Raw genomic sequence first — 22162 nt, 5'->3', positions numbered from 1 at the left:
CATCTCGTGTGGGCCCCACGTGCTCTGTCTCGTTTACAAAACGTGGCTCGCAACCTCTAAATCTCTAATAAAACGACGATGGGGGCGTGCACAAGAAATATATATATATATATATATATATATATATATATATATATATATATATATATATNTATATATATATATATGTATAATGGTTATATTGCTGATGTCTAAATAATAATTAAATAATTTATTTAGGATTCAACTATATTATCATAATTTTTTTTTAAAAAAAATTATCATATATTTTTTTAGAAAAATTAAAATATTAGTGATTAGAAGATATATAGTGCACTTGTTGGTTTAATATAGACGTGATGTAGTTGTTATGCAGTAGACTTCCACGTGGCCAAGACGATAACGTCACTCTGTCACGGTTTGACAAAGGACGCATGTGGCTACTTAAACCAGTAGTAGTAAGTAACAACAACAAGCTTAAAAACACCACCATCACCCCCGAAACCAACACCAACACCAACGACTCTCTCTTTCTCTCTCTCTCGAAGCTCACATCCATGGCGACGTCTGCTTCCCCCTCCCCCACTTCCCCTCTCTCCTCTCTCTTCTTCTTCTGCTTTTGCTGCTTCTTCTTCTCCTCCTCCTTCGTCTCCGGGGCCTACGTGGCCTACAACACGTCGGCGTCGATCTCCGCCGCGAAGCTCAACGTCCACCTCGTCCCCCACAGCCACGACGACGTGGGTTGGCTCAAAACCGTCGACCAATACTACGTCGGCTCCAACAACTCCATCCAAGTCCCCACCCCCGCCCTTCCTCTCTTTCTCTATCTCTTTCTCTATCCCGATCGATCATGTCATCTCACCTCGGGTTTTGCTCTTCATCAGGGGGCTTGCGTTCAGAACGTGTTGGACTCGGTGATCGAGGCGCTGGTAGCGGATAAGAATCGCAAGTTCATCTACGTGGAGCAGGTGATCATGTGGGGTTACTCGTCTCGGTGGCCCATTTTGTCGAACATGTTATGCGGTTGGAGCTTTGGGATTGGGGATTTGGGTTTATGGGGTTCTAATGGATTTGGGGATTGTGTGGGGTGGCTGCAGGCTTTCTTCCAGAGGTGGTGGAGGCAGCAGAGCGATGGGACGAAGGAGGTGGTCAGGGGATTGATCCAGTCGGGGCAGCTAGAATTCATGTAGTGCATAAAGTTACCATTTTGGTGATAAATAGTTAGTTTATTGGGGCTTGAGTTATATGTGCATTGTTTACTTTGTGCTTTTTTAATCATTAGTTTCATCTCTAGTGCCCATATGGCCTAGTTTTTGGAACAGCTTTTTCGATCGGAAAATGAAAGCTAGGATTTTGATGAGTGAAAATTTTCGATCTTCTAGTTGTGTCCGGACATTGAAAGCAGCATGTGGATTCGAAAAGTAGAAACTCTAGTTTTTTGTAGCTTCTGCATCTGTAACTGCAGTCCGAATGTGAAGCTATTAGAGAGTACATCAAACACAACCGAATGGTATTGATTACTGTGCTATAAATTGTGATGAAATTAACAGTAGTTCCCCTTTAAGATTTTGGGGGATAAACCTGACTGAGTTACTGCATATTCCCATCTTTTCATTTAGAAGTAGCATATTTTGTGACCTTGTGAGCAATTCATTCGCTTCTTTTGCTGTGTGTTTTTCTATTCTAAGTTCTCTTCCTTGTGGATAATTCGGTGTGATCTTTTGTTTTGAAAGAAATGGTGGGATGTGCATGCACGATGAAGCAGCTGTTCACTACGTCGACATGATCGACCAGACGACCCTCGGCCACCGATTCATCAAGCAGGAGTTTGATCAGACTCCACGAATTGGTTGGCAAATTGATCCTTTTGGGCATTCAGCAGCTCAAGCTTACTTGCTTAGTGCAGAGGTACTCAAGTTTAGTCGCACCACCTTCATCATACGAGGGTTTAATAACTGACTGTGATCCATGTAGGCAGAGCCTTCGATTTGTTTTTTGCAAATATTTACATATTCATGCAACCTTTATTTCGTCATGTTTTTTGTGTTGTCCAGTATCTAATCAGACCTTCTTTTGGTGAAAAGTTATGCTTTACAGTTATTCTGTTCTGAACAAAGCTAATCTTCTCCCAGTTTTACGTAATGTATGATTCGACTAGGTGCTTCAATCAATACATTAAAAATGAAAATCATCTATATCATTATGTTTGTATCTGAGTTATCTTGCTCTGTTTTAGGTTGGGTTTGATGCCCTTTACTTTTCACGGATTGATTACCAAGACCGTGCAAAACGAATTAATGAAAAGAGGCTTGAGGTTATATGGAGGAGTTCCAAGACTCTTGGCTCATCCGCGGATGTAAGTTTTTGTTTTTTTTTTTCTTTTTTTTTTCAGTTTTTACATCATTTGCCCCTTTGTTCTGATTAGATTTGTGTTGTTCGTCACCTGTTTATTAGTGCTTTAATTTTTGTTTAATTTGCTGTTTCCCATTGATTGGGGAATTCACTTTTATACTATCTCACTCCAATTCAGGTATTTACCGGTATTTTCCCAAAGAACTATGAACCTCCTCCAGGTGGTTTTTATTTTGAGGTTAATGATAATTCACCTGTTATTCAGGTATGTTAATTAACAAGAATTTTGCTATTAAAATTATTCACATGGAGATGGGCTTTCATATTATTTTCATGATTGAAGGATGATGCACTTCTATTTGATTACAATGTTCAAGAACGTGTGAACGATTTTGTTGCTGCAGCTCTCTCCCAGGTAGGATTAATAGGATTTTTTTGTTTTGTTTTGCAAGATATTTAGGGTTCAGGAGCATCTTTTTATTCTCCCCCTTTTTTTTTGTGGTTCATAGCATCATAAATGTATTTCTGCACCTTATTTTTCACTTCAATGTTTTCTTCTTTAATTAACCTAACCTGTCTTTTCATATATTACCATTCCCTGCCATTCTGTAAAGCGTATGTAGCAAACAGTTGATAATAACATTTTCACAAAAATGTTTTCAACTATTGGAATAATTATTGTTTTCTATTCTTCCCTGTACTTGAGCAATTTTAAGTTGAGTTTCTATAGGGCATCAGGTGTTGAGACTTGAGAGTCTCGTTGACAACCAGAATGTTCTTTTAATTAATTTTTATATACATAAAATATATGGCATAATTCTCAAAACTTTGTTTATACTTTATAGTACAAAATTTAGTTTATAAATATGCTAACACTATGAACATGCTAACTGACTGGTTTTCCTTTCCCAGGCCAACATCACCAGGACAAATCACATTATGTTTACCATGGGGACAGATTTTAAATATCAGTATGCAAACTCATGGTTTAGACAATTGGATAAGTTCATCCATTATGTTAACAAGGTAACTGCTTTTTCAAAAGCACATATTGACAGTTTTCTTGTAGTAACCCTTGCAGCATTGTTTATTGAACTTCATTAAGGTAGTCGAGTATAATGATCATGAAGTTGAATCTCTTAACCAATTCATTAATCACAACTTTTAGCCCTACAGGGACATTCTTAGAATATGAGTTTCATCAAGGTGCAGTTTCAAAGAGAGACATATTGGGCCTTTCCTTCTATTGATACAAAAATAGGTGTTGTGTGGCATTTCTTGACAATATTCGCATATAAGATTTGTCTCCAGGAATTATTTGAAGTTCATTGAGTGCTAACTCAAGACTGCATCGGAATGTCTAATTGTCACAAGATTTGAATTGAAGGAACAAGGAATTGACCTAAAAATTTGTTCTTTAGGTTGGATCTTGATTTTCAAAATCTTATTATGAAACTCAGACATGACTGCTGGATTTTAAGATTCGCACACTTATGCGATGTTGCTTATGAAAGTTAATCTATGCCTGATTCTACATGCTGTAATATTTGTAACTAGTTCAAGGCCTCTAAGATATGTTATAGTGCTTATTTTGCATACTCATTAGGATAATAAGGTTGAATTTGGTGTTTTTCTGATTTTGCCTACTGCACTTTCTGTATTTATGGTATTTGGAAAGTGATTCATTGGATAAAAATCTTATTTCTACTTCAAGGCATTTAAATCATTTTAGTTCTCATTTTGCTTTCATAAATTAGAATAAGAAGGTTCATTTTTGTGCTCTATCGGATTTTGCTGTCTGACTCTTTCTGCATTTCTAATATTTTAAGATGAATTTATTATTTTTCATTACATAGAATTTTCAATACTGTTCAGGATGGACGAGTTAATGCCTTGTATTCAACCCCTTCCATTTACACTGATGCGAAGCATGCTGCAAATGAATCTTGGCCTCTCAAGACTGATGACTTCTTTCCGTAAGTTGAACTTCAAATGCGTATTGCTAGTTACATCCCTTGTTATTTCTGTTCCATTATTGTATGACTGACAACTGTTTATACTTTCTAGTTATGCAGATCATGCAAATGCATATTGGACTGGGTACTTCACAAGTCGACCTGCCTTGAAAGGCTATGTAAGAGTATTGAGTGGTTATTATCTTGTAAGCCTTCTGATCTCTCCAAATAGTTGTTGCTTCTTTTGTGACTTTGATATGCCTTTCTTCTTTTGAAATACTTACTGTATGTAGTCCTGCAAATAATGTATTTATTTATGTTCCTGCAAAGCCTGACTTTTTGTGTATGCCCTTCGAAACAGTTTCTTATAGTCTTGTATGTACAAAATTTCCTTTTTGCATAAAATTGCTTCCGATAAAACCAAATTCTGCTATGAATTGGGTGACTTCCCAAATTAAGAGAAGGGTACTTCTGTAAGAAACTGTAATTTCAAGTGCAATATATGTAAATTCACATCGTACAGGGGTATATTGTAAAGATTTTTCAGATGGATATAGAAGTTTATTGCAATCTTCTATTTTGTATCCTCCATTTCATAAACAGGCGGCACGGCAGTTGGAGTTTCTCACATCAAGGAATAATTCAGGGCCCACAACAGACAGTTTGGCTGATGCTCTAGCAGTTGCTCAGCATCATGATGCGGTTACCGGAACAGAAAAACAACATGTGGCAAATGATTATTCAAAGAGGCTCTCAATAGGGTACACAGAGGTGATAAGATAAGTTCAACTTGTAGATACCTAGTTCAACTTACATATGTCTAGTATTATTGTCTTCATAATACTTGTTACATTTTATCAGGCTGAAAAGTTGGTTGGATCTTCACTTTCTTGCTTGACAGAGTCTGTTTTGAATTCACAGTGTTCAAACTCTGTAACAAAGTTTGAACAGGTAAATGTAGTGGGCATTTATTTATTTGAAAAAAAGAAAATTCCAAATGGCTGTTTGTGTGATTCCTCTTGATCTTTTGAGTTTTATATACATATTTACTCTTTTTTTTTTTCTAGGCTAATTCTTTTAATTAAACTACTCGCTTATTATTTCTACATTTTTCCAGTGCCCTCTTCTTAATTTAAGTTATTGTCCGCCATCTGAGTCGAATATCTCTAATGGAAAAAGCCTGGTAAAAATCTTTGAGCTTTCCATATGTTTCATGCTTGCTGAGAACTCTTTTGGAAATTCTGTTAAATTTGTGAAATCGACTATTGTAGGTTGTTCTTGTCTACAATTCTCTCGGGTGGAAAAGGGAGGATGTAATTCGAATACCAGTAAGAAATTATTTCTTCTGAGCATTAACTCTTGCTTTTCTTAGTTGATTGGTGATTAACTTTAGGGTTATTATCAATTTAAATTCTTGAGCTTTGACCCCGATTTCTATTTTACTCTAAGCACGGACTTGACAATTGAATCCATGAAGTTTGTCCTTCATAACAGTGAAGCCCTTCCGTTAAAAGTAGATTTCAACATTACCATTGCCATCGAAGTTTGCTGGCATGGCATTCTTTTAGGTTTCCATTTCAATGCTGATGTTGACGTTCCCTTTTTTTTTCCATATTTAAAATATCAATTGGACCTCATTACACAGGACAAACTTTAGGGACTTGATTGTCAAAATTGAAAGTTTGAAGAATTAATTGAATTGTGTTCAAACTTATAAGCATCAATTGAATTTAATAACTTGGTGCTCTTTGCTGCAGGTTGTTGACGAATCTGTAGTTGTTCATGATCATGAAGGAAATGAAATTGAATCGCAGACTTTAGTAATATCTAACGCTTCTTTGAAACTCAGGAATTCTTATGTGCAAGCATACATGGGGAAATCACCTAATACTATGCCTAAGTTTTGGCTTGCATTTTCAGTATCTGTTCCTCCTTTTGGCTTCACCACATATCTGGTTTCAACCAAAAAAGAAGCAGGTTTCTCTTTTAGTTGCTTCTTTACAGTGAACCATTGTATTATAGCTTTCCACTAAATATAAGAAATGCAATTCAATTGCGAGTGCCTTAAATAACTGTTCTTTGACACTTGGCAGGCTCTGATGTCGTGAAGTCCACTGGATATTCGTCTCAAGAAGATCAAGATAGTAGTGTTGTAGAGGTGGGAAAAGGAAATTTGAAGCTTCAGTTTGATACAGATGAAGGTTCACAGTTTCATTATTTTAATAGCAGAAAATTGGTACGTCTTTATGATGCGAGTTCTGTTTTACAAGACAGAGAACTATTATTTATTTATGGTGCTCTCTTCACCTCATTTTTTTGTTTGCAAATATAGAAGTTATCTTATGTGATTTTTTCCCTTTTGAAGGTAAACACTTCTATAAAACAATCTTATATTTACTACTCTGGACATGATGGGTCAGGTAGTGATCCCCAGGTACCCCCACTAACTTTCGATCTCTTTCTTGTGTTTTGTTAAATTTCTTATTGTTAACTGATTGAATAAAACTAATTTTCTTCCTTGTTGCAGGCTTCTGGAGCATATATATTCCGTCCAGATGGTACAGTACCAATAACTCCTCCAAGGGAGGTAGATGATTCTATGTAAAATTTCACAACAAGTTGACATTGTTTATTATCTAAATTTATGATTTTATTTCTCATTAAGCTTTCCCATCATTTTTAGGTTCCTTTGACAGTTCTGCGAGGGCCCATACTAGATGAAGTACATCAACAGATAAATCCATGGATAAACCAGGTGATGTCCCATAGTTTGATAGCATTGATGATTTGAAGGAAACGTCTGCTTTCTCATGCCATAAATGCACATTTAAATGTTTAAACAATTTTCAAATTATGCCATGTTTTGTATTTGCAGGTTACCAGAGTTTACAAGAAAAAGGAACATATTGAAGTTGAATTCATAGTAAGCATGATTAGTCAAGTTTATAAGTAATCTGCCATAATTTCTGTTAATATGATTGTTTATATATTACTCAGGATTCACCAGTATCAGTTTCATCCGCTTTAATGCAGGTTGGCCCGGTACCAGTTGATGATGAAATTGGGAAAGAAGTTGCCGTCCAAATTACAACAACCATGATGACCAATAAAACATTCTACACTGATTCAAATGGGCGTGATTTTCTTAAAAGGGTATTTCCAGTTATTCTTCTCCTATATAAAGACGGCTAATTGTTCTAGCAGAATAACTTGTCAATTTAAGAAGAAAGACACTGCATATATTCTCGTATCACTTTGTACATCAATAAGCATTCTCTGGACAAGCCTTTGGTGATCATTGAACTATCACAAGTGTCTGATTTTGTTGAGGAATGTAAATTTAACATCTTAATTATCAGCTATAAAGAGCCAGAGAAACAAAGCTACTATAAGAAATCAGCTCTTGGTGTTTGCAAGATTTTTCGTAGTCAAACTATTATACTAGAGAATATGCTTTATTTTAAATTCAAACAAACTGCCCTGCATATTAAAGATAGTAAAGGTTAGTTCTTTTGCAGGTGCGGGACTACAGATCAGATTGGGAATTGCAAGTGAACCAGCCTGTTGCTGGAAATTATTATCCTGTAGGCTTTAACATTCATATATTGCATATGCTATTATATTAAACTTCATTGCTTACCTTAACAATGTTGGTCGACAAGAATCAAATGTGCCATGTTTTTTTTTTTTTCAGATTAATCTTGGAATTTACATTCAAGCTAATAGCACAGAACTGTCAGTACTGGTTGACCGACCTGTAGGGGGATCCAGTGTATTGGACGGTCAAGTTGAGTTGATGCTCCATAGGTATGCCTTGGAATACATGTGTCAAGGATCGTTTTGTGGGTCCAGAGGTGTGCTTCTCCTGTGCTAGCACATACATAGCATGACACGGATCCTGCCAACGCTTGGAACACTACTTCCATGCAGATTAGTTTGGCACAGATTTTTCTTAGTTTGCTTGAAAATTTATTTCAAATGTTCTCACACGTGTTTTGATCTAGTTTTTTCTACTGCATAGAGGGATCGCTTGCCTCTAATGTGAATAAGTTTTTTAAAAATAATACACTAAGTTTCATTAAATTATTGATTGATTTGCGAGAAAACAAATTTCCAGAAATTAAGCCTTATTGCATTGAAAACTGCGACACGAACGAAAGGAAGATGATTGCTATGGGTAAACACCTTATTGGCAGGAAAATCCATGATTTGTGTTCTCTGAGCCCTTATCCTTGTTTGTTTACTGAGTGGACTGAATGATTGCAGGAATTCAGTGTAGAAGTAGAACTCACTTCATGTAGTTTCTACCCATGTTATAGGAGGTTGCTTTATGATGATGGTCGAGGTGTTGCAGAAAGCCTTGATGAAGAGGTCTGTGTCAATGACCAATGTGCCGGACTAGTGGTAAGCTTCCTGAATACAGTATTTTTTTTTGAGAGAAAGGTAGCATGATACCTGCTTCGTATATTTCTTTTAGAAATAAATTTAGTTGGAAATGTGAATCAACTATAATTCGAACTTGGGACCTCGGGTACTAACTACCAAGCCCTTTACGAAGCCTTTGCCACTTGCACTAGGGATAATCGGTTGGAATACAATATTAATGATCTCATTATGAGGATGGATCTCAATTGCATTATTAGCTGTAGCAAAACTTGCGTTAGCTATTTTTGAAGTATGTAGTGATAATTTTCCAAAGTGCGAACCTCAAGTATAAATTTTAAGCCAGATATATAGATCAAGCTCTGGTTGTTTACTGTAACATTGAGATGGCTTGAGCCTAATCTCAAGCCAAACCAAGAATGGCAACAAGAACGAGTAGCTTATAATTATAATTTGTATAGTAATGAAGGAAATAAAAGTTGACGTCCTACCTGAGCTTGGATCAAGGTTATTAGATCAAACTTGCTTACCTTGAGTCCACTTGAAAAAAAATTCTGTTGTCTCAACTCTCAAGCTACCTTAGCTCACAAGCAAGAAAATGTTTTGTGTTCTTTCATTTCAGGAGCACAAAACCTCCACAGATGACCTTCCCCCTCCCCCTCCTCCCCCCGCCCCCCCACCTTAATTTTGTCTTTTTTCTTATGACAGATTCAAGGTAAGTTTTATCTTCGAATTGATCCATTGGGGGAGGGAGCTAAATGGCGTCGGTCCACCGGACAGGAGATATATTCTCCTCTTCTTCTAGCATTTTCTGAAAAGGTATAAAACTCTTGCTTTAATTATTTTCTTATTTATTTATCCATATCTCGATGTTTGGGTTTACATTCAGGATGCTGGAGTGAATTGGGCAAATTCCCACAGGCCAACATTCTCAATGGCAGATCCCTCCTATAGTTTGCCAGATAATGTGGCATTAATTACTCTCCAGGTAATGCTGCATTACTTTTTAACCTTTATTTTTTCAATTTATTTCATTGTACCCTATGATTCCACTTTAGCACGATCATATAATATGTTGCATTTCTTTACCAGGCACTAGAAGATGGGAGTACTCTTCTTCGATTGGCACACCTTTATGAGGTCTTCTTTTCCCTGATGTTTTATCTCATCAGTTGGCCTCCACTGTTTTTTTTATTGGAACACCCACTTAGTTGCTAATGACTCAAGATCATAATTAGTGTTGACTAAAAGTGGGTTATTAGTAGCATATTATCACTTTCTCTTTACGCTATCTTTATGGCGTCTTCTGAAAAAAAAATCTCTTCCTGACATGAAAGGTTGGTGAGGACAAAGATCTCTCCGTGATGGCACGAGTGGACCTCGAGAAATTATTCAGTGGAAGAAAGGTAAAATAGAGGACCCGACTGAACATTTCCAGTAGTTCCTATCTAACAAGATGCTTTTGCCTTTGTTATATTCTTTCAGATCAGCAAAATCACGGAAACGAACTTAAGTGCAAATCAAGAGAGGGTTGAAATGGAGAAGAAGAGACTAAAATGGCAAGTTGAAGGCTCTACGAGGTCGGCAGGCCCAGTTAGGGGAGGGGCCGTTGATGTTTCTGAGTTGGTGGTTGAGCTGGGTCCGATGGAAATCCGCACTTTTATTATATATTTTGACTATATGTTCCTCGCATAATCATATATACTCTCTCTCTCTCTCTTTGAGATGACATATGTTTATTTCCCAGACTACAAATCTTAAAGATGTTTGTGTGTTTATATCTGCATAAAAGGTTTATGTTTTTCGTTTCACCTTCTAACCATATGAAATGCTGTAGACGTACTACTTCTCACTACAAAAGACTGGTTGGCTGGCGGGCTCGAGCTTTTGCAAAATCTTGTTTGCCAAATTTCGTTTGAATAGAACTGTTCGGAAAAGTATTAACATCTTTGTTAGTAAAATCCGGCAAGCAGCTTTCTGATTTGACTGGAACAGTACATCTACATTGGAGTTTTTAAGCTCTTGCGGCATTTTTTTTTTTTTTTTTTGAGATCCAAAAACTCGTCAGTGAGACCAGATTTTATTTTATTTTATTTTTAAAAAAATTATTTACTAAATGCCTGAAGCTGTTTGAAAAAAATTAGTCCATGAGAATGCAGGAGACAAACATGATGGGCTTAACCAAGGTTTGACTCCATTTACATCAATCACTTTTTTTTCCCGTACTTTACATGTATATATTACATCACTTTGGCACAAGCATCATACTCTCTAAACTCCAGGTTCTTCCCTCTATTTTACTTTTCATGTGTGTGTGTGCGCGTGCGCGCGCGCTTGTTAGAGAGAAAGGGGAATTTGTATCTAGAATACGGTGAGTGTAACTACTAATGGGTCATAACAATAATAATAGTGAACTAAAAGGCAGAGCAACACATGAATCTAAAGAAGCCTATATGCAGAGGAAATTTGTTCTCAATGATTTTGTGGGGTCTCTTTGCAACTCCCTTATTCGTCGTCGTCGTCGTCTTCTTCTTCTTCTTCTTCTTCTTCTTCTTCTTTCCGTCCACCTCCACTGCCCCTCTCACTGTCACCTCCTTCTTGCCAAAGTCCACAATGTAATCCTGCAATCCTGCTGCAGAAAAAGGAACAACCAAATTAGATTAGCTGTGTCGGATATTTCCGTCCCTAGCTCCGATCCATCGCGACAACTAACGAACTAACTAACTAACTAACGGTGTTTGTTTGATACAAATGGTCCATCCAGGTGCTGCAAAATTTCACAGAAATACGGATTTGATCCTCACCGTTCATCCTGGAGACGACTTGCGTGACCCGCCCGCGGCAGTGGCTGCAGCCCATGTTGGCACTCACCACTACCACCTGCACCTGTTCGCATCAAGATTCGTGTTCACCATCTCCCACCATCTTATAATTATTTGGTGTGCAATTTACTTAGCAGCATAAATTAGTGACAGTACAAAACGAGTATTAATGCAACACATTAGAAGAGGCCACAATATTCAATCAATCAAACTGGTCTAGATCTCCTCTTTGTGTCTTTAATTAGGCTGACCAAATAGGGAAACTTGGATCTTCAACTGATGATCAGGTTATTATTAATCGTGTAATTCGAATTCAATCTCCTGTCCCTTACAAGTTTACCTATCAAAATTCAATCATCTTATACTACGAGTTTTCAGTAAACAACCGTGTGAGATCGATCCAAACACGAACAGCATGGAAAATCAAACTTAATTAGGAACTCTTTCAGCTGATGATCGAGTACGTCTTACACCAGGTTCTGATAACCATGCATCTAATTAACACGAATTTAAGCTAGCTATTACAGAACACTATATTTGACGAAACTATAATAAGCTAGTGTTAAATATAAAAATATATATACATCGTTTTCTAGCAGCTTAAGCTTTTAGAGTACAACGATTGTTTATATATTTTTATATTTAACAGCGAGCTAGAGATCACGTTGGCTCCTTCGTGTCCATCTCCAATGATTAATTTATAGATTAAAATTTCATGCATCTACTGCATACTTCATGAGGTTGTAGTTATGAACATTTTCCTACACCAAATCATTCCACCACCACCTACTACTAGGGATAACCTAGTTTAGTCCCATAATATTCTTAACCTTACATTAAAGAAGCTGCTTCTTTGCACCCCCCACACTAATGAGTTATTATATTAGAATGGGTGACGGTAAATACATCTAGTACATGAATGCACTACTCATGCGCGCGTTTGGGTCAAAATCAATAATTTTAGAGACAACTAGGGAGCTAGGAGTCATAAACTATATGTTGTGACTAATATATAATGGTTCGTCCACAAGCATAAATATGCACATGCATTGCATTCAACATTTGAATATGTGGGGTTATTATGAAATTGAACGAGCATAAAACTAAAGATGGTAAAAACCAAGTGCTTATAAGTACAGTAGTGGTTGGCTAATAAATAAACGTACGTTAATTATTAGTGTTTTCACTTAAATGTGCTTTGATAATAATATGGAAATATTCCCCTTTTTTGTCTTTTTAATTATATGAAAATTTGTATCATGTAGCTAGGTATATATATACCGAAACATGCATGCATATGTGAATCTGAATGTATAAATATTGAGTGAATGGAATACTATTATTCAATTGTGACTGCATTTTCTTTTTGCCACAGAATTAAGTTAATAAAAATATCTGAGCAGATACTATTATTCTCTTTTTCTTTTTTCTTTTTCATGTATATATCTTACTTACATATTATGAATTGAAGCAACTATCAAAACCAAAAGCTACTAGAACAGTTTTTTTTTTTTTTTTTTTTTTTTTGAGAGATAGGTAACACGCTACCCGCTTCGTTTATTTCATTTTAGAAATAAACTTAGCTGAAAATGTAAATCAACTAGGATTCGAACTTGGGACCTTAGGTACCAACTACCAAACCCTTTGTCACTTGCTCTAGGGACGGTCGGTTACTAGGATAGTTAATAAGTATTAATTTGTTAGATCTAATTAGAATAATGGGTCTCTAGTCCGAATCTCGCTTATTGTAGTAGAAAATTGTGGGTATTTGATTTGCCGACGTGCATGTTTAATTAAATGAAAAGGAACCATTTGGTTTGAAATTATTGACTAGTACATAAAACCCACTAGAGTTACAGTTGAGAGAGAGAGAGAGAGAGAGAGAGAGAGAGAGAGAGAGAGGGGTTAATGGAGTGGTTAAAAATTAGTTTTTATCTAATTAATAATTAATAACACATGCAAGGCTGAAAATTTTACCATGGGCTACAATAACTACAAACTACACTATATATGTTAGTGAAATTCTAGGCTTTTTTATGTTTTGATAATTTCCTATGATTAGTCATCATAGGCTTATTCCTTTTTAGCACAAAATGACCAATATTATATTTTATATTTCGAGTACAACAAATTAAAAGAGTAAGTAAAGAAGCAAATAAAGAAACAGGAAAAGTTGTAGCACAATATATATATTAGCCGTTGTTGTAAGAAATAAAAGCACCAATTAAAACAAACTGATGAATAAACCAAAGATAAATATGCATGGTTAATTATGGCTACAAAGTTTTAGAGAGAGAGAGAGCATACCGAAGGGAGGGTCAAGTTCTCTGCGAACCTCAATGCTTGTTTAGTTGTACTTGACATTGGTGGGACTTTGATTTTTCTTCTTCTTCTTCTTCTTCTTCTTCTTCTTCTTCTTCTTCTTCTTTTCTCACTCTTTCTCTCTTAATTATTACCTCTTCTCCATGGAGCTCATCCCTCCTCTTTTTTTTCTTTTTTCCCCTTCTTGTGTGAAAGTTATAAGGTCCTATATGGCTTTATATACATATACGAGTCCATGTCCAAAGCTCTAATTAATTATTATATTGTTTGATGAGAGAGACAATTGAGACAACGTGTGAGCCGCCCCTCAACTTTATCCCTTAAAAAAAAAAAAAATGACATACGTTCTTCTTCTTTTTTTCTGTATTCGAGTGATTATTTTTATTTAGTTGAATTGAAAAATAATTAAATTTTTGGTGCTTGGTCGATATTATATTTTTTGGAAAATTAATGATACTTGTATACAGTTTATGAACGGCTCACAAAACTAGCTAACTGATCATATTAAATGTTATGTAATTTTTAACTTAAATAACTAGAATAATTTGAATACAACACATTAGAATTAAGTTAGTAGCGTTGATGAGATAGAAAAGGAAAATTAAAAAAAAAAAAAAAAGTTGAGGGGCTTATGTGAAGAGTGCATATTAGTAGAGGGGTTCTCATCACATTTAATTTCTCCACTGGCCAGTCAAGGAAACACAGTGTTAAAAATTCCAACATCGTGGGTTCTTAATTTGTTTCTATATATAATTGAGATCTAATATAATATTATGGGAGGGGGGAGGGAGCTCACCCAAAAAAGCTTCAATTGGAGTGCCCCACACTACCACATATTGTGAGATTCCTAGCTACCAGACATCTCAATATGGCCATTCCACCCCAAAAAAAACAATAATAAATAAATTGTGCTGTATTGGTCTTGGCCTTGTTTTTTGGTGAACCCAATCATGGGTTGTGCATGCATTGTAGTGACCAAAAAAATAAAAGAAAAAAAAGGTCCTATACATTAATGTCTCTCTCTCTCTCTCTCCCTCTCTCTCTCTCTCTCTGTGTCTCTCTCTCTGAGTGTAAGAGGTGAGAGTGGGGAGTATGCAAAACAGCAAAAGTACTGCATCCATGTGTTAGATCAAATGTTGTAGTCTACAACATATTGGGGTGTACTGAGGGATATGTTACTCCAACCAACTCAAAAAACAGAAAGACACTACATGCATCATGCATGTACACTAATGTGTAATTTACCTGCCATTGCATTCAAAGCTTTTAAAAAATCTCTTTTTGGGCTTTTAGTATTTAAAAAAAAAAATTGATAAGATAAGTGAGTGAATCCTAGCCTTTGAGAGGTTAAGGTGTATATCTTATTATACCTACAAGCAAGTTAATTATGTCTACAAGAAGCATTGCTAGCTCCACCAAGATAATAATAATAATAATAATAATAATAATAAAACAAAGCTAGCTAGTGATCATTTATATTCATTAACAATTATATCACTAATACCGACTGTCCCTAAAGCAAGTGGCAAAGGGTTTGGTGGTTGGTACCCGAGGTTCCAAATTCGAATCCTAATTGATTCACATTTTCAACTAAATTTATTTCTAAATAAAATAAACGAAACGGGTAGCGTACGCGCTACCTAGCTATCTCTCTCTCAAAAAAAACAATTATATCACTAATAGCAAAGAGTTGCAGTGGGGAATAGACACACACCATACGTCCAAATTAGGATTATTTGTGAAAGCTGTTTTTGATGGAAAAGGCCATTCTAACTAATAAATATAATCCTAATAATTATGTCTAGTGAGGGATGTTATCAAGCGATCGACTTAAAATTGTGTATAAGGGGAAAAAAAAAGATAAAATTAATGAGCCCAAGATATGTACTGAGGAGTAGAATTGACAATGCGGTAGCCAGCCAACATAGAAGATTTATGCCTAGCTAGGGTTTTCTAGAAAATTAACATCCATCATTTTGCGTCAAAATTAAGCTTATTACACCACAAAAGTTGCTAATTAATCCGCCCTCGATTAGGTAAATATCATGTTCACAAGCAAGGGGGAGAAAGTGATTGATAACCTCCAAGTGATTTTTGCCTAACATTGTGTTAATCACTGTACTTTAATCTTATAGCTGTATTATTACTTTTTGACTTCATAGGACATATATGGTGACGACATTAACATAGACTAGTAGGTACATATGTGTTTTAGTTAATTGTCCGTCCAATATTGGACGGAAAAGTTCGATTTAAACCATCGAAAATAAGTCCGTTTAGTCGTCATTAATTCCTTTTACATGGTAACCACCTCATTAAAAAAATATTTTACTAAGCTGGATCTTAAATTTTAATTACATCTAGATGATCTCCTTAAGCTTGTTCTCCTCATGACCACTCATTTCCCTCTCGAGAGCTCTCAAATTAAGCTATTGATTAGGTGAAGCTTCCTAATCACCATGATAATGATTGATGACAGGTTGTAAACTCAAGTTTAAGGAAATATATACATGTTATGGAGGTATCATGCATGTTGCACACCAAGAGGGTACGAAGTAATTGATTGATTTATATATGTATGTATCTTACGTATATTACTACTAAACTATAAATTCTCAATCACAATATTCTTACATTTTTTCAAGTATATTTGTATTAATCTTTATGCAAGTGGCTATTGAAAACTTGTAAATCAAAGAAGCACAAGCTTCATCTTTTTTTTATTATTATTATTTGAATGTTTCTCCATCTCCTTCTTTTTCTTGTTATTATTTAATTATATTTTATGGAATCAAAGCTTAAACACGTGAGCAAAGAGGGAAATATTAAAAATCATGAAATGCATTAGAATAGAACAGCTTGGCCTTGATCTAGATGCAACTACACTGCTAATAAAGTCTATGTTCAACAAGCAATTTGAGGCCTTTTTCTAGAGCTTCAATATTCTATTGAAGTGTTATTTCGGTAAAAAAATGATGGAATATAAACTAAGAAATTATCCTCGTAAAATCCTGCGATAGCTACTGCTTAATTCTTCACAAAGTACCTAATTAGAGAAGCCCTTTTTGGTGTCAAACAGGTCATAGATATTCTAATTTCAATCACAAAACCCACTATTTCAAAAAAATATATATTTTCAAATCTTATTTCTTGAACTAGATCAATCCCTTGGTCTTTTAGTAAAGTAAACAACTAACCATAGGTTCTTCTTGCTAATTTATTTTTTAGTTCAACTAATTCTCATGATGTATATTTGAATATATACATATAGATTGATTCAAAGAAGGAATTATCATTGATAAAGTCAAAGCATATGCTCTTAAACCCAAGTCTTCTACGCAAAAGATTTGAACATTCCACATTCTATTCAAGTTGCCAACTTGATTAAGTTTAGCATGAGCACACCCTCATATAATAATAACTAATAATTGATGTTATTTAGCACTACTATTAGATATGCAATATTTTGAAATTTGCACCACTATTCTTAAATAACCATTTATAGTTAAGGTGAGCTTTATACAATAATACACAATAACTTTCATTTTTTTTTTCAAAAAAAGAAAAACAATAAAGAAGAACAAGGAAGAAGTTGTCTAAGCTAATATTACTATTCAGCTAACTAAAGATTTTAGTTAAAGTGAGATGCACTAGTGGGATGAAATATGTTTACAGGATAATTTGTTAGTGCGACTTTCACTTCGACGAAAATTAGGAGCTCCTCTCTAATATTTATAAGAAAATGATGGAACTTGTTTCTGGAGGAGCCACTGCTGGCGTTCTCCAGTAGGACTGCAGCAGCGGTTTCCGACATTATTTTGTAGCATCGGAGGAGAACTCCAGTAGAATTGCAGTACGTAGTGATTTTTGTTATCATTTTGTAGCATCTGAGGAGAAGAGTTTCAAAGCGCTTTTAGATTATTTGTGACCGATCTCTAAAGCATCAACACACGCGCGTTTCGTTACTTTCTTTCCAAGACTAGGCCTAATCGAAACGGGCCTGACCCGGGTCCGATCGATTAGGCACATTGGTGCCGATTTCTGGTGTCCCTTTCTGATTGCTTCTGCTCAGCTGCTTTCATAAGTGTGAACCTCCTCAAGCTTGAAGTTGAAAACAGCTCATTTCCATTAAAGAGGTTTGAAAAGGCAAGGATTGAATTGCATATGAAAGCTACTTGATTTAATGGAAGGTAATAATAAATATATAGCAAGGCATTGACCCTTCTTCGATCTGTTGCAAATATTTCACCGTTTTCATCCTAAAGCGACCGAATAATTGGATTCAGAACGATCCTTGAAAGAAATTGGATTGAAATAATGAATAGTTTGTTCATTTTTAACAGCATAAACTTGAAACTTAGCATACGGAATCACCGCGAGATACAACTCTTGGTGAAATTTGAATGTTCTATGGATTGTTAATTGTTAATATATTGATAATTCTCTCTCTATATATATATATAACATTTTCGACTGCATGTACAAACTAATCATAAATTTGATATCATACGTCGTAAGAGGACTATAATGACAACATTCTCGGAAAAAACAATGACAGAAATAAAGAATACATCTCGACAGTATTCATTTTTTTTTTTTATGAATGTAACTATTAATGACATCACGGCGAAGAGGCTTGGGGCCAGCTTGGCCGGCTCACCAAGTTCCGAGCCCGTATTTGGGTTCAGCTTGCTCGTTTCCGACCCTCTAAAGTATCAAAGTAGGTTGTTCGGCCACTGCATTTTCAAACTAGACCTAAATCAAAACATTAGCCCATACCGGGCTTCTACGGGCTTAGCGCAATTTATCGTGATGGGTAGTGATCTGGTTTGAAGAGCACCAGGCCTAATAAGTACAAGTTGGAAGAGTTGGGCCTCGGCCTGTTTCTCTTAATTGGGCCAGCCCATAGTGTTTTTTAGGCCCATTGTTCAATTAGAGAAGCTTAATTCTCTTGTCTCATATATAAATTTAGCTACAAATCTTTCTCCAATATTTCACATTTAAAGGCAAAAAAAAAAAAAAGGGCCAGATAAATTTACCCACAAAATATTTCATAGTGGAGAAGGAGAATAAGCACATACATTAAAAAATATGTTTAAGAGATTAATCTCCAGGAATTTTATCACATATTAGGCACAAGTAATGGCATCTTCTTTTTTGATATCTTGTGCTCCACTACACAGTACACACTCATATATACCCCTATTTTGGCCATTTATTCTCACCTCTCAAGAATAAAGCACATAATAATATTCCCCATCATTTTATTATATTCCATCTCTCTCTCTCTTTATTATCTTCCCATTATTATCCCTTATATAATAATAGTGGGGGAAAAAAAAACTTAATTTTTGGGTACCAAGCAGGTACACGAAAATTTGAATTTGGTATCCATTTCATGTGGTGGGGGTACTTTTTGGGGGAGATTTAGGGGTGACCCAAACTATATAGGCTTTGATTTTCTTTTTTTAGTTAAGCTTTAGAGCACATCTTTGTATGCTCAAAAGAGAACTCCCCCGCATGCGTAGCTTATTAATAAAGAAGATGATGAGAGGCAATTTAAATAATAAGTTAATGACTTTGTTTAAAAAGCAAGGAATATTCCAAACTAATTAAATGCAAAAATTAAAGAGAAAATTACTAAAAAGTTATTCTCCCTCTTACACCAAGCAAATATTACAGAACCTTTTGTTTATTTTTTTTTTCTTTTATTTTCATAAAATATGATTTTTTTAAAAAAATCATATATATTGCATGGTATTATTTTTTTAATAATTTTTAATTGTTCCTTAATAATTTCTGTAAATTTAAAATGGGTGGGGCCCAGCACACGAGCCCAAAATTCGAAGAGGCGGGAAAGAGCGCAGAGTACGGGAGATTGATAAAACCACTCCGAATTTCACAATTTGTACACCTCTCTCCCTTTTCTAATCCATAATAAGAGGTGAAAATGTATAGAGGCCCACCTCAACTTTCTTTTCTTTTTTTTTCTTTTATTTACTGAGACACTCCCTCCTAACTTTTAATTTTTAAAAAACAAAATAATTTTTGTAAAAAAAAATTATAATATTTTATAAAATTTATTGATGATTTCTCTCACATTTAATAAGTTTAATTATTTTTATTAAATAAGACTTTACTAATTAACTGATAATAACTATTTAGTAAATCATTTTGAAAAAAAAATTCTTAATTATTTTTTTGAGTATTTATATATAGTGAAGTTAAAAATTATATTAATTTAATAATTCTATTAGTTATATTATGTCTTAAATCTTAATTGATTTATTTGCTATCAATATATTCTAACAAAATGTGTAAATTTTATGATCAGCCAATTAAATGAGTGTGAGATTATAAAATAAATAAGGTGTAAATTTTACACTCCAAAAGGAGGGTGTGTGTAGCATTATTCTTAAACATAAATTTGTTTGGGTGAAAGTTGGGAGGGGTGAAATCGGTTTTCGGCCGTAAATGATAACTTTCGTTGTTTATTTCACCATAATATAAATACGGTTGAAACTCGAGTTAATCAAAACAGCTTAATCGACTTCAGGCCACCCCAAGTCAAAGTCAATTACGATGAAAGAAAGTGAAAAAAAAAATAATAAAATAATATAATGAGTAATGCTAGTTATATTTAAATATATTTAATTATGATACTAATTACTCTTTTGTATATTTAAAATATGATAAAATTTAATTAATTAAATTTTATTATTTTCTTCATTTAGTTTATACATTTAAAATATGATGAAAATTGATTAGTACGTTAAGTATATATATATATATGAGTCCGGCTACTATGCTATTAATAGTACGAAGCACTTGGTGCTGTCAAGTTTTCCACCTTTAGATTTACCCTTTTGATCATTTTCACCCGTTAGATCATACTATTCAATCAACCACCCACTCAACTCTAGGGGGTCCATATCATTCTAACCACACATCTCTTAATTCAATGGCCAAAAACTTGGTAGCACCAATGACTTGGTGCTATTAATAACATAGTAGCATAGTTATATATATATATANTATTTTTATTTATTATATTATAATTTATTATTTATTAAGTTATTTATTATTTATATATAAAGTATAGTTTATATTACTTACTTTCTGTCAAACAAACAATAAAGCTGAAAGAACTTTATTTTTATAGCTACGAAACAAATAGTAAAAAAATAATTTTTACGGAATTTTACTTCAATCTAAAGTCTACTTCAACTCAGAATTCAGTTTTGGTGGAACAAAACTCACCGTCCCTAATGCAAGTGGCAAAAAGCTTGGTGGTTGATACCCGAGATTTCAAGTTCGAATCCTAGTTGATTCATATTTCCAGCTAAATTTATTTTTAAATAAAATAAACGAAATGAATAGTATGCTATTTATGTCTAAATAAAAAGGGAAAAAAAAAAAAAGTTTGCTGGAACAAACAGATCCAATGAGATACAATAGCAATGGTGTTGTAACATACATAGAGACAACCACGCGACCCCCACAAACTTCGCACGCAAATCAAAGCATTTGCCTTTACTTCTTTTGGGATTTATAAATTCACACACTCCAATTTTTCTTCCTTTTTATTTCCACACCCCCAATCACCTCTCCCTCTCTCTTTTATATACATCAAGAAAAATATAACCATCTATAAAGTTTAAAAAATGTTGTGCTAAAAAAAAGTTAATTTACAAAATAATTTATATCTTGTCATAACAATTTGATCTTAAGATTCATATTTGTTTCCTTTTTTCTATATTTGAGTTACTGGATGTTCATGTAAAAAAGTAAAAAAAAGTAAAATCAAGTTATTCAAAAATTAATAAAAGGTATGGTCCAGTGAGTTGAAACTTTAAATAATTTTGTTCAAAAATTTTAAAAGTTTTCCTTTCTCTTCTTTTAAATTGAAGAGAATAGAAAAAGAGAAATGGGAGGAGAGAGAGAGAGAGAGAGAGAGGGAGAGAAAAGAATGTTTTTTTTTTTTTGAATAACTTGATGCATGCTACCAGCTTCATTTATTTTATTTAAAAATAAACTTAACTTGAAGTGTGAATCAACTAGGATTTAAACTTGAAACATTGAGTATCAACCACCAAGTCCTTTGCCACTTACTTTATGAACAGTCCCTGAAAGAAAGGAATGTTAGTTAAAAAAGAGTAGGGTATTTAATACATAAATGATTCAATGCTCTCTGTTGTGGGGTTCAAAACTTAAAAACTCTCACCAATTGTTTCCTTTGAGGCCCACACTTACAAGCAAGACTTTTAACCCCTTTTTATTTTTACCTTTTTTTTTTTTGTTTTTAAACCCCTTCAATTTGAGTTTTAACCTTTTGAGCTAAATGCTAGC

At 34.5% G+C, this 22162-nt stretch overlaps 2 protein-coding genes across 4 annotated transcripts; one reads left to right on the top strand and one right to left on the bottom strand.

Annotated features, from left to right (window-relative positions):
* LOC109713935 (probable alpha-mannosidase At5g13980) lies at positions 446-10488 on the top strand. 2 transcript variants are annotated; one of them, XM_020238250.1, is made up of 29 exons: positions 446-773; positions 864-947; positions 1077-1165; positions 1713-1887; positions 2216-2335; positions 2510-2596; positions 2675-2746; positions 3244-3357; positions 4207-4307; positions 4399-4492; positions 4890-5057; positions 5148-5237; positions 5404-5469; positions 5558-5614; positions 6044-6263; positions 6380-6522; positions 6652-6720; positions 6814-6873; positions 6970-7041; positions 7162-7209; positions 7320-7439; positions 7805-7870; positions 7981-8093; positions 8606-8690; positions 9378-9488; positions 9559-9657; positions 9762-9809; positions 10007-10075; positions 10155-10488. In XM_020238250.1, exons 1-29 carry the CDS (start codon positions 537-539, stop codon positions 10362-10364), a joined length of 3087 nt encoding a protein of 1028 aa, XP_020093839.1. In that variant the 5' UTR covers positions 446-536; the 3' UTR covers positions 10365-10488. The 2 variants fall into 2 exon arrangements, with proteins under 2 accessions (XP_020093839.1, XP_020093846.1); XM_020238257.1 differs by lacking the exons at positions 446-773; positions 864-947; positions 1077-1165; positions 1713-1887 and adding an exon at positions 2060-2122.
* On the bottom strand, positions 10842-14093 carry LOC109707138. 2 transcript variants are annotated; one of them, XM_020228241.1, is made up of 3 exons: positions 13799-14093; positions 11474-11555; positions 10842-11298 (listed from the first exon to the last, which is right to left on the bottom strand). In XM_020228241.1, the coding sequence occupies exons 1-3, from the start codon at positions 13853-13855 to the stop codon at positions 11084-11086; spliced, it is 354 nt and encodes a 117-aa protein (XP_020083830.1). In that variant the 5' UTR covers positions 13856-14093; the 3' UTR covers positions 10842-11083. The 2 variants fall into 2 exon arrangements, with proteins under 2 accessions (XP_020083830.1, XP_020083822.1); XM_020228233.1 differs by having other exon boundaries at positions 10842-11301; positions 13799-14078.

This window comes from Ananas comosus, linkage group 1 (genome assembly GCF_001540865.1).
Source record: "Ananas comosus cultivar F153 linkage group 1, ASM154086v1, whole genome shotgun sequence".
Lineage (NCBI taxonomy): Eukaryota > Viridiplantae > Streptophyta > Magnoliopsida > Poales > Bromeliaceae > Ananas > Ananas comosus.
Note: the sequence above shows the minus strand (reverse complement) of the source record. Positions and strands in the feature narration are given on the sequence as shown.